Source organism: Panthera tigris, chromosome F3, assembly GCF_018350195.1.
Source record: "Panthera tigris isolate Pti1 chromosome F3, P.tigris_Pti1_mat1.1, whole genome shotgun sequence".
Classification (NCBI taxonomy): Eukaryota; Metazoa; Chordata; class Mammalia; order Carnivora; family Felidae; genus Panthera; species Panthera tigris.
This window is the reverse complement of record NC_056678.1, coordinates 18,710,269-18,722,656: the sequence shown is the minus strand read 5'-3', so window position 1 is coordinate 18,722,656 and position 12,388 is coordinate 18,710,269. Positions and strand designations below refer to the sequence as shown.

The following is a 12,388-nucleotide window of genomic DNA, read 5'->3' as shown; positions in this document are numbered from 1 at the left end:
TCAAATATTGCAAATATGTTAAGGTCAGTTCTGTGAAAATAATCTATACAAACGGTGTTCTTTCATATCACACAAGGGGAAATTCAGAAAAAAGTGCTAAATTAGAATCAGCAGAGTCACAATCTAATTGGTGCCGTGCTATTAGCTGTGTGACCACGGTAAGTCTTTATAAGCCTCAATTTCCTCACTGATGAAATAAGTACTATTTAACCTCTGGGTTACTAGGTTAGTGTGAAAGACCTATACAATGTTCCATGGAAAAATTTGCAAATTACATTTGCAAAAACAGAATTATTTAGCCCTTCAGAATTTGGAAAATAAAGAATGCTCCAAAACCCAGAGGAGACAAATTCAAATGTGTGGGGTGTGTGTGTGTGTGTGTGTGTGTGTGTGTGTGTTACGTCTCACAGTCCTTATTATCTTTGGCCTGTACTATGAATCCATTCATTCATTTATTCATTCATTCAACAAAAAATGACTGTGTACCTCCTTTACACCTAGCACTGATCTGGGCATCGAAGAAAGATAAGCAACAAAGATTAAGTCATAATTCTCACAATAGGGTGACAGGGCACAATACTAGACAAAGCGGTAATGGCATCTTTGAAGAAAAATGAAGAAGGATAAAAGGCTAGAGAGGGATAGGGTCTAATTTAGATTACAGAGCCAGGAGTTCATTCCAGAAAGATATTTAAGCAGGGAATGTGGTTCCATTTTCTCTTCTTCATTGCATTTTAGAAAGCAGTTGGTGGTCAGTAAGTGTTCGTTAAGTAGGTTTGGATCGTATCTGTAGATATGCGTGTTTGTGCACACTCTGCTGGGGAGTCAATCACTTTCATTGTGTATATTTTAAGTATGACTGGGTTCTCCATCTTTTCAAAGCAAAGGAAGACCAGTATTTCTTAGTAGTGGTATTTTCCGATAGCCGTCCCCAAAATATTAGCCGAGTAAAACCCCTTGGAAGCCAACCCAACAGCACCACTGTCTCAGAAAATTTTTATCATGATCTCATGGTAAGACAGGAAGCGGAGGCCTTGAAAGCTGATTTGATTTACCTCGAGACACGATTCAACAATTAGAACCCAGACCTTCTAATTCCTTTCACCTCTACCACATAACTTTAAAGTCTGCCAAGAATTAAAAGGAGAGAAATTCAGAGCCAGGGAGTTGAATGGCCATTAAGACACTAGTACAGGACAATCTGTTTGCCACAGAAAAGACTTTTTATGAAATGCCAATCTCCACATGAGTCCAACACAATGCCAATGTGAATTTCATAGTCGTTTTCCATTCTTCCTTGAAAACTCACATCTGAAAAAAGTTCTATATGTCCAATCAGAATCAAGTACAATGTCTCCCTCCCAATTTCTCCTTGAGGCTCCTGTCATTTGAGTGACTGGGAGCTCAAAGGGACATTTTACAGACACTGTTGACTCTAAAACCACTGTCCTTTTTCTTTTCTTTTTTCTTTGTCAGAATCAAGAGTGCAAACTAACTCAAACAGGACTGTGTCCAATTCATCTCACTAATTAGTTCTCATGATCTTAATAAATACAAGAAAAAGAAAAAGATGACAACGAGGTAAACACTGAAGATGATGGAGATGGAAGAAGTCAAGCCATTCAACGGAAGGTGCTAAAACCCCTGTCAACAGCATTTTCCGGACTTGAACTAGGATAACATTTATGCTTGAATTTGTCCTAGAGGCCTTGCTGTACGTATGTGAGTGAGCATTAACTGAGAAGTATGGTGAGGACCAGGAAAAGGGACAGCTAAAAACACTTTCCCCCTCCTAGAGTCTAGGATGTAACTTAGATCACATCCAAAGCACAACCAGTACCCCGTGATTAATGGACTCATAAAATAGCATAGATGAGAACGATCAGTTTGGAACACCTAGTCCACCCCACCCCCACCCCCACCCCCACCCAGACTGGCTTGGGCCGAACATCGAACATCGGTGTTCCCTGCAATGTGTTCTCTATTACTCTCCTGATAGAGATCAGCTTACACTGTTATGTGGCAAGGCAGCTCTGTGGGCTGGTAGGGGTGCATAATACTGAACGCCTGAGCTCTCATCCTGAAGTCACCCCCTGAGCTCAGCCGTCCTTCTCCATCCCTCTGTCCTCTATGCTGACCTCTGCTCTGCCACAGCCATCGGGCCTCCATGCTAAGCACACATGGGACACACGAAGGTACCAGGCAGTCTTTCCCAGGCCCCTGGAGACACATCCAGCAAACCACACACACACACACACACACACACACACACACACACACGGGCTCCCTTCTTCTCACCATGCCACCGCTCCCCCCTCCCCCCCCACCCCCATTCTCAGCAGCCACCAGGTATAAACAAAAAAGCTATGGTGCTTTACCCACAGCCTCCTCTGGAGTCCAGTAACCTGAGGAGTCACACACACGCCGGGAGGAAGCTGCATGCACATACTGACGGAATGTCCCATCTTCAGTGCAGGCACCACACACGCTGCCTGGGACCCTGGGAAGATGAAGGGGGAGGGGACACAAGGAGAAGTGGTCAGGTGAACTGGGATCACAAAATTCGAAATTTGGAAGGCCTCTGGGGACGGGGGAGTGGCGATGGGTAGTGAGGCCCCGGGGGGTAACTGGGAACACAACTGTTTCTCAACTCATTTCCTTCTGGGATAGACCTCCTCTTTTAAAAATTCATAGTGACATGAAAATCTCAAGGTTATGAAGCAGAAGAATTTAACTAAGTCATAAAGGAGGCCTGTGGAGATGAAAGCGGACAGCTTCTATCCTAGGAACATTCAACCCAAAATAATTATGATCTGAATCTTTCAGCATAAGACCCCTAACTAGGCTGACTTTTAATAACCCATCCCAAGACCCCTTCCATTGCTCCCAACTAAAACAGACAGCAATTTTCAGAGTAAACTCATTAACGATATGTGACCTTATGTTTTAAACTCCCCACTTGATGTATGAAAGTCATGTGAAATGTGATGCCCCCTGGCTCTCCATCGCCTGTGTGAATACCTCCAGATTTCTTACCATGATCCAAGGTTCTTCACAAGCTAACTCCAGCCTTACTCACTTTCGTTCCTTTATGAACTTATGTCCCCAGCACAATGAACTCATCACCATTCCTCAAATATACAGCCCTTCTCACAGCTCTGTGAAATATGCTCTTCTCTCTCCTGAAAAAATAGCCTTTTAAAGCTTCTCTGCTTAACAAACTCCTATTCATCCTTCAAAGCCCCTTCACATGTAACCTCTGCAGCGGTATTTAGCTCTACTCTTCTGCCTGGCAGGCGCTCTCTCTCCTCTACGCACCCACTGCAAGTTCTGGCTCCTGTCTTAGGACAGGACATTCCCGTTCTCTCCTTTGCCTATGAGCAGGCCCAGACCAAGTTCCAGTCTTTCTATGCCCAGCAGTTAGCATAGGGACTGGCTTCAGCCGTCCCTCTGTAAGAGCTTGTTTTATGAGCATCCCTGAGACTATCAGCACACTCTACAAGGAGCTCTTCAATAGCCAAATGACAAGGTGAGAGCACTTGATGAGGCTCATCTCTGATACTTAGAATCTTTTTAGAAGCCCAACTGGGCATCTGAAAATGGAGGCATTAAGCCAAGGTCTCTGCCAGCTAGAGACAGAAAATGAATATCGTGTAATAGACTAGAAAAATAATATGATTGTTAAATAGAGGTAATAATTATGCGATTGGCTCCCTTTTCTTCCAAGCTCCCGTTTTTAAGCACCTTATATACCTGGCGCTGTGCCACAAGGCGCTTTTCATAAATCATTTCTAATCCCTACAAGAACTCTTGTGTTTACAAATGAGGACACTCAGGCTCAGAGAGATTAAGTCAGCTGCCTAAGGTCACAGCAAGTTCCTTAATTCCTTTCCGCAAGTTCCCCAAAACCATCAAATGTCCGGGACCTTGGCAATGAAGAGGTGCAGTTAACTCCAACCTCTGACTCCGGTTAGCACCCACTTCTAACGTGGACACAACTCCAAACCACACTTCCTTGATGTACTTGGCCTCTCCAGGGCCACTGCTGAGTGCGTGGTTGGGCTCCTCTCTGACATAAGAATTCCAAATACCTACTGGGGAGGAGTAAACACAACTCCGAGCGTGACACAAATCGCTGGGTGTGTGACGCGAGTCTCCCCGACATGCATGTTGGGAGGCCTCCACACTGTGGCCCACCTAGCTGAGAAAACGAAGCAAATTACAGCCTTTTCTGCCAACAGACTCACGGCATGCCAGTACTGATGTCTGCTCTATCGTAACGTTTGTACCAGAGGGAGAATTGAGAGATTAAATTGTTTACGTGTGTTACATAAACTGATATAAAACTCCAGTCTGCACATGCCCACAGGAGGACTTACTGTTCAGCCAGTCCGACCGAAGTTGCACAGGGTCACCCTGGCGGGAAGAGGATTCTTAAACACATCACATTTGTTGACTCACAGATGGAGCCCAGGAAAGCCTGGGTGCTGATGGCCATCAGAGCTGCTCTGTAGGATCCTTAAGTGCTAAGTCACATCACGCACTGAGCACGCATCAAGGTACTGAGGACGGGTCCCAAGATCCAGCAGGCTGGGAACGCCACTTTGAAAACCGATTCGCCTGCTTGCCCTCATCCCTGTCTCTCCCTGTCTTTTCTCCCAGGCTTTCGGCAAAGGTGGAGTGCACGGAAACATGCTCCAGGGACATGGAGCTCAGTTGCTGGGGTTGCACACCCAGGGGGGACGTTCTAAGTAGAAGAGGGGCTATCTACCTTCTAAATGGGAAAGCTCGAAGTTCATAGAAATAATCGATTCCAGGTTTCCCGTTTCTGCAATTCGAGCAGATGCCACACTTTCACCTCTGCTCGGTTGTGGGGTCTGGGGCTAGCCACCATGCGCCTCTCTGGGGCTTGGGTCTCTCACTCATGGGGCAGGAGTTGTGCTCGCCACAAGGACCGAGGAAGACAACTGCCGGTACAATACCTAGTGCAACGCTTCACACAAAGATGGACCAAAGAGACAAGAGCCACTGCGGTCATTTAAAAGACGGTGGCAGGGCTTGACAGTGGAGAGCCCGCACAGGCCAGCGGTGGAGTTCTGGCCCTTTCCAGAGAATCCACATTCCCCCAGATTCCCAGCACTGTCACAGGGGATGCTTTTCCTACCTTCTCTCCTTTTTTACACCTTCCCCGGTATTCATTTATACCAGTATGCAAAGGATAAGTAAGGAACTAATTTTAGGTGTAACGATTCTCTTCAAAAAAAAAAAAAACAAAAACAAAAACATGTATCAGGTGTCTATTGTGGCAGGCCAAGGGACAAAGATACAAAAAATAGTCCTGCCCCCAGGGAGTGGCAGTGAAATGGGGCAAATGGGAGAACACACAGATAAGGACAACTCCGTAAGACAGTAAGCCATCAGTGGGGCAGGCACCAGGTACAAGAGGAAGCAGAGAAAGCATTAGAAACACCACAAAAGTCGGTTAAGCCCCTTACACAGCCCCTTACACAGTGAATAACCTGCCACCCCCCCCCACCTCCAGCTGCCTGAACATACCACACTTCCCCCCAACACCACTGTGTAGGCAGCAAGTCTCGGCCCCCCGCCCCTCACACCAGGGAGGATTGGTTGACCTGGACAGGTAGCAAATGCCACCTCAGCTCTGTCAGCTCATCTTCATCACCTTTGTCAACCTCTTCAAGGCTCTGGAAGCCTGCCTGATCTGACCGTGACAGGCCCCTCGCCAAGAAGTAAGCACGTATGACGAGCCAGGGGCTTACCTGACAGCCCCATGAGCTCTCCCAGGGGGAGGACGACTATGGAGGGCGGCCCTGAGCAGTGGTCCGCAGGTTTACAAACCCAAACCGGGGCTCCCCTCACTTCGCATCCTTCGCCCTGCATGTCCGACATGCCCCAGAGACCCCAGAGACATGCCCTCACCCGCGGCAAGCGCCTCTCTCACCTGTCGTGCACAACCCCACTGATTGGAGGAAGCCAGTGGATGGTGAGGGAGGTGTGGGTCTGCCCGATGACCATGGGTGGGATGGGAATGGGGGTGGGCTTCCGACTTTGACTCCACTGCTGATACACAAGGTCCAAATAGCAATGCATCCGGGCCACCTGGTTAGGGGTGAAGCTGTCGGTGCAGTCATCATCTGTGGAGACAAAAAAAAAAAAAAAAAAAAAAAGGAACAGGAGAGATGAAGGCTTTAACTGCCAAGGCCCACCGAGGCAGGGGTGAATTCTGCCTTGCTCACACCCTGAGTCACTTAACACAAAGCCTCACACATACTGGGTTCCCCAGGGACTTGTCAGGCGAATAAATGTATGCTGTTCCAGAGAGTATGTAAGCCACAGTGGGAAAGAGAAGGCAGAGAAGAGCACTGCTGATCCCTAAAGCAGGGCCAGTACCTTGCTATGAGGCTGAGCCAGGGGGAGACTCACGCCCTGGGGTACAAGATTGCTCGGAGCTGATGGTTACTTATTCAGGAAACCACAAGATGGCAGTGTTTCAGCATATGGCCTTTTTACTCATGAACATCTCCAGAGTTGCAGACACCTGCTTCATGCCCAGTGACTGCCAAGGTTAGGGAGGATTCGGTGGAGACGCTCAAGGAAAGAGAGCCAAAATGTCAAGGATGCAGCAGGACTGGGACTGGTGGTCCTTACCTTCTTTTTGGGGCCTGCAACATCTCCCTGTTAACATAATTTTCATAGGGCTGGAAAAGGAGTTATTTTAGTTTCAGAGCTTTTTTAAAAAAAATATTTACTTGGGGCGCCTGGGTGGCTCAGTCGGTTAAGCGGCCGACTTCGGCTCAGGTCATGATCTCGCGGTCCGTGGGTTCGTGCCCCGCGTCGGGCTCTGTGCTGACAGCTCGGAGCCTGGAGCCTGCTTCGGATTCTGTGTCCCCCTCTCTCTGACCCTCCCCCATTCATGCTCTGTCTCTCTCTGTCTCAAAAATAAATAAACGTTAAAAAAATTAAAAAAAAATATTTACTTATTTTGGGGGAGAGTGCCAGCGGGGTGGGGGGCAGAGAGTGGGGGCCAGAGGCTCCAAAGAGGGCTCTGCGCTGACAGCCTGACGGCAGCCAGCCCTATGTGGGGCTTGAACTCATGAACCACAAGATTATGACCTGAGCCGAAGTTGGTCGCCCAGCTGACTGAGCCACCCAGGCGCCCCTCAGAGCTTTTTTTAATGAAAGCACACCAGCCGAACACTGCCCCCTGTTCCTTAGATGGTTTTCCCGGCCCACTTCAAAGGCGGTGCCTAAACAGCTCTGCCCTCTGCACCCCATTGTCTGGTCTCCCATGGCAAGGGCCACTGTGTCCTCGCTGGGGGGAGGCAGGGCTGCTGGTCCTTATGAATTCAGTGCACCTGAATTATATGCCAAAATGAGACAATAGGTGACCAGGTCACCACTCTTTTCTTCCCTTCTTTCCTTCAGAGGCATGACCAAGGCCTTGTGGTTTATCTTTTTTTTTTTTTTTTTTTTTTTTTGGAGGGGGGGAGAGGATAGCCTTAGAATTTATTACCAAACAAGACCATTCACCTTACAGAAAAATCATCCCTTCCTTCTCAGTCATCAAAGCAAATCAGTCCTTACTTTTAGGGATAAATTTGAGTCCGTCACCAAGAGATTATGATAACTACTACTTTTTGCCAGAAATGAGCAAGAGAAACTGGACAAGTAAGAGACATAGTCCAGGATAACAAGACCAGATAATAGGGTTGTTCCCAGGGCCAGGAAAGTAGTGCCTTTTTTTAAATAAGACAGCACCTGTTTTTTTTTTTTTCCTTTGGTAGGCAAGCTAAGAATCAGCCCTTGGCTCATGTTGGAAGAAGCAAATCTGATACCTTAAAAAAGAACAAAATAAAAAGGAATCCTGAGCTTGAGCTTAAAATTAACTAGGTCCATCTTCTTGACTAACTTCAAAAACAGCACAGAGGCACCTTGACCCAGAAACTTCTTTCCTTCACTGTTGGGAGTCTCCTTCAGAGAGAATGCCTAAGAACGTAGGCAAGAACAGGAATAACCAAGTTCTAGAGGTCAAAGCAATCTCAAGAGAGCTTTGGGTTTTGTCTCCTTTTTAAACCATCCAAGATAGAGGTGTGTTTTTCTTTTGACCTCTAGTGTAGGAGAATCCACCCCCTTAGACCCCTTCTCATCTCCATATTTGTTTAAGTTCTTCAAAGGCACACATGAAAAAGAATATGCCGTGGTAAATACACTTCAGCCCTCTGGCATGAGTGACTGCTTCACAGGCCTCTCCACCTCCCACACCTCCATACCCCGCCCTGGCCCCAAAAGGCCCCCACATAATCTTCATAGCAGATACACATACTGAAACTGTCGTGATACCTGTATAGCTCATGTAGTTGCTGAACGGAGCCCCCGGGAAGTGGGTGAAGCCACAGGTATCATTGGTAGGCTCTGGGTCCTGGCACAGCTTACTCTTGGGAGTAGGGGCGGTGTCAGCACAGAGGTCTCCCGTATCCATGGATGGCACTGTCTCCCTACAGGGGTCATCACAGGATTCCCTCTCACTGACCCCTTTGAAGACATGGTAGAGTCCCAGGACGTGCCCCACCTCGTGGATCATAATGTTGGTATGGCCAGGCATGCCATAATAGGCTGGGTTGAGGACAACGCCACCTGCAATGGAAGATTTGGAAAACATCTCTAAGCATGTAACGAATAGCAGCCCTCTGATCCTTAATTATGTCTGCTGGTAAACATCCAGTGTTCAATTTCAGCCTCTAAGGGAATACTGTATAACTTTTAGTGGCATTCAGTCACCTGCTTTTCCCTTTGGTCACAAACACCATCTGAACTAATTAATAAATGCGTCTTTAGCCCCCAACATAGATGAGGGCTGTTCTAGAAGCCAGGGAGAGCAATAAAGATGAAACGACATGATAGAGGGCCAGGATTCTTAGCGCTGGCTGCACATTAACAGCACCTAGTGAAGTTAAAAACACAGATGTCCTAGAGACCTGAATGTGAGACCTGAAATTATAAAAATCCTAGAAGATAGCACAGACAGTAATATCTCTGATATTGGCCATCGCAACATTTTTCTAGATATGTCTCCTGAGGCAAGGGGAAATAAAAGCAAAAATAAACTATTGGGACCTCATCAAAATAAAAAGCCTCTGCACAGCAAAGGAAACAATCAACAAAACGAAATGGCAACCTACTGAATGGAAGAAGATATTCGCAAATGACATATCTGATAAAGGGTTAGTATATAAATTATATAAAGAACTTACACAATTCTATACCCAAAAAACAAAGAATCCAATTTAAAAATGGGCAAAAGAAATGTACAGACATCTCTCCAAAGAAGACATACAGATGGTCAACAGACACATGAAAAGATGTTCAACATCATTCATTATCAGGGAAATGCAAATCAAAACTACGAGATTTCACCTCACACTTGTCAGAATGGCTAAAATAAAAACACAAGAAACAGTAAGTGTTGGTGAGAATGCAGAGAAAAAGAAACCCTTTCACACCACTGATGGGAATCCAAACTGGTGCAGTCACTTTGGAAAACAATATGAAGTTTCCTCCAAAAGTTAAAAACAGAACCACCCTATGATCCAGGAATTGCACTACTGGGAATTTATCCCCAAAATACAAAAATATTAATTCAAAGGGATACACGTACCCTTATGCTTATTGCGGCATTATTTACAACAGACAAATTATGGAAGCAGCCCAAATATTCGTTGACTGATGAATGGGTAAAGAAGAGATGGTACATGATATACAACAGTATTCAGCCATAAAAATCTTGCCATTTGCAATGATGTGAATGGAGCTAGAGAGTATAATCCTAAGTAAACTAACTCAGAAGAGGATAAATACCATATGATTTCACTCATAGGTGGAACATAAGACACAAAACAAATGAGCAAAGGAGAGAAGAGAGAGAGAAACCAAGAAACGGATAATTAACTATAGAGAACAAACTGATGGTTACCAGACGGGAGGTGGGGCGGGCGGGGGGGGGGGAGGATGGGTGAAATAAATGACAGGAATTAAGCATACTGGTGATACTGATGAACACCAGGTGATGTATGGAAGCGTTGAATCCCTACACTGGACACCTGAAACTAACATAACCGTGCATGATAACTCCACTGGAATTAAAAGAAAGTGAAACAAAACTGTCAAATTCATTACACTCTTGAGGAGGGCACCTGTTGGGATGAGCACGGGGTGTTGTATGGAAACCAATTTGACAATAAATTGCATAAAAAAAAGATCCATTACACTCTTGGTAGAAATGTAAATTGATACAACAATTTTTATGGTAAAGAGAATGGAGGTTCCCCAATGTATACTTTTAAATTACATTGCTAATTCATTTCAAAAAAAAAAATCAATGTATATGTGGCAGCAAAACAAACAAACAAAAACACAGATGTCCAAATGCTAGCCCCAATGAAATGAATCCAAATATTTGAGGATGGGGATCTATGCCTTAGTATTGTTTGAGACTTCCCAGATTGAAAGCCATTGGTATGGATGAAAGCACATGGGGTTTAGAGTCAGGGAATTCTGGGTCTGAATCCTGGCCCTCCACATACTAGCTCTGAGGACTTGAACAGCTATCTGAGCTTCTAGGACCTCAGCTGTGCCGTCTGTAAAGTGGAGATGATGACACCTACTTCCTGCTTTTTGTAGGTTTGGGTCTTCTAAAGCATTTGGCATGCTGGAGGAGTTTAGTAAATGACAGTTATGTGTGCTGCTTCTGAATTCATGACCCATACTCACAAGGAGCCAACAACCACTGAGACGAAAGACAAGTCCAACCAAACTACCATTCACTTCAGAATGTCAGAGGCACTACGGGAATATGTCCCACCCTCACCTCCCCCAAATCTCCCTGAGAACACCAGGGAGGTGTTTCAAAGAACAGTTGACTGCATTCATCCGGGCTTGGATGAAAGTAGTGGGCTCGCTGTAACCTTCCAAAAGTAAATGCTAAAGACCTCTCAGTGTCCCAGCTTCTATGTGTCTAGCTTCCCGATCCCAGCTTTCCAATCTCAGATTCCCAATCTGGTTGGAGCCACTTGACCTTCAAACATTGTCGGGATCGGGCCTCATCCTCATCTCTAGGACCTGAAACAGGGCCATGTCAACAGCTCTGGACCAACCCTCTGGTTGCTTCCAGGCTGCCCCTGACCCTCTGATTCAGATCTGACCCCAACTGCCAAGCCGTGCATCATCTCTCCTACCTGAGCCCTCCCTGTATCAACAGTCCACTGAGTACGGCAGTCCCTCCAAAAGAACGGCTCTGCTTTTCTTCTGTAAGATCCTTTCCAGGGACTGTCTCATTTCTGAATTCTATGTGCTGCCCTAAAGACAACTACATAAATGGTTTCGTGGGCAGAACGGAATCACCGGGTATCTGGTGCCACACCCGGTGGCTCAACCTGCCCTTTTAGTGACTACCTTCCTGCAAATGACAGTTTCTAAGTCCAAGTTCTAGCTTCTCCCAGTCTACTCAGACATGCTGACATTAACCGAGGCATGCCCAGACACGTCCTGAAATACACTATCTGCTCTCACATCTACATCAGAGCCAGACCTCACTTCCCTTGTTCATCATTTCTATCACTTCCAGTAGAAGTTTTTATTCTCTCGTATTAACCTTCTTTCCTTTTATAAAATTATTTTCTGTATATTTCTTTCATTTGTGCATCATTATGTCAACACAAAGTTATTTGAAAACAGATCTATTCCAGTAACATCCTGGGTGCTCAGTATTTGCATAAAGCCAGCAAAATGCAGCATTTCCACGTTTCAAGATGCTGACCCCTTCATGTTTACAGCAATGGCACTAGTAATCATCATCAAAGTTCATACTTCGGCTCTCAACTCTTCTTTGTTTTTTTTTTTAAGGTTATTTATTTATTTTGGGAGAGAGAGAGGGCATGAGTGGGGTGGGGGCAGAGAGAGAGAATCCCAAGCAGGCTCCATGCTGTCAGCACAGAGATTCATGCATGGCTCAATCCCACGAATTGTGAAATCATGACCTGAGCCGAGATCAGGAGCCAGACATTTAACTGACTGAGCCACCCGGGGGGGCCCCTCTCAGCTCTTTTTCATCCACATGAGCAAAGGTGCTCTAAGAGCACCATGCTGTTTGTGTCATCACTCTCTTCTGCCTTCCTCCACCCCAATCCTTCCCCCCCCCACACACACTTATCCTGTTTCCCTCCTCCTCCTTTCCCTTCCCCCACCTCTAAGCAAGATTTGGATTCAAAAAACCAATCTGGGAGTGCCTGGGTGGCTCAGTTGGTTAAGGGTCTGACTTCGGCTCAGGTCATGATCTCACGGTTCATGGGTTCGAGCCCCGTGTCGGGCTCTG

The 12,388-nt window shown here is 46.1% G+C and overlaps 1 protein-coding gene across 2 annotated transcripts in view; it reads right to left on the bottom strand.

The window, feature by feature from the left end:
- PAPPA2 (pappalysin 2) overlaps positions 1–12,388 on the bottom strand; it is a 269,050-nt gene that overhangs the window by 140,516 nt on the left and 116,146 nt on the right. For both annotated transcript variants that reach the window (XM_042976274.1, XM_042976275.1), the window contains exons 4-6: positions 8,362–8,655; positions 5,963–6,155; positions 2,379–2,500 (exon numbers count right to left, since the gene is read on the bottom strand). In XM_042976274.1, the coding sequence (XP_042832208.1) occupies positions 2,379–2,500; positions 5,963–6,155; positions 8,362–8,655 (609 nt within the window). The remainder of the gene's footprint in view (positions 1–2,378; positions 2,501–5,962; positions 6,156–8,361; positions 8,656–12,388) is intronic.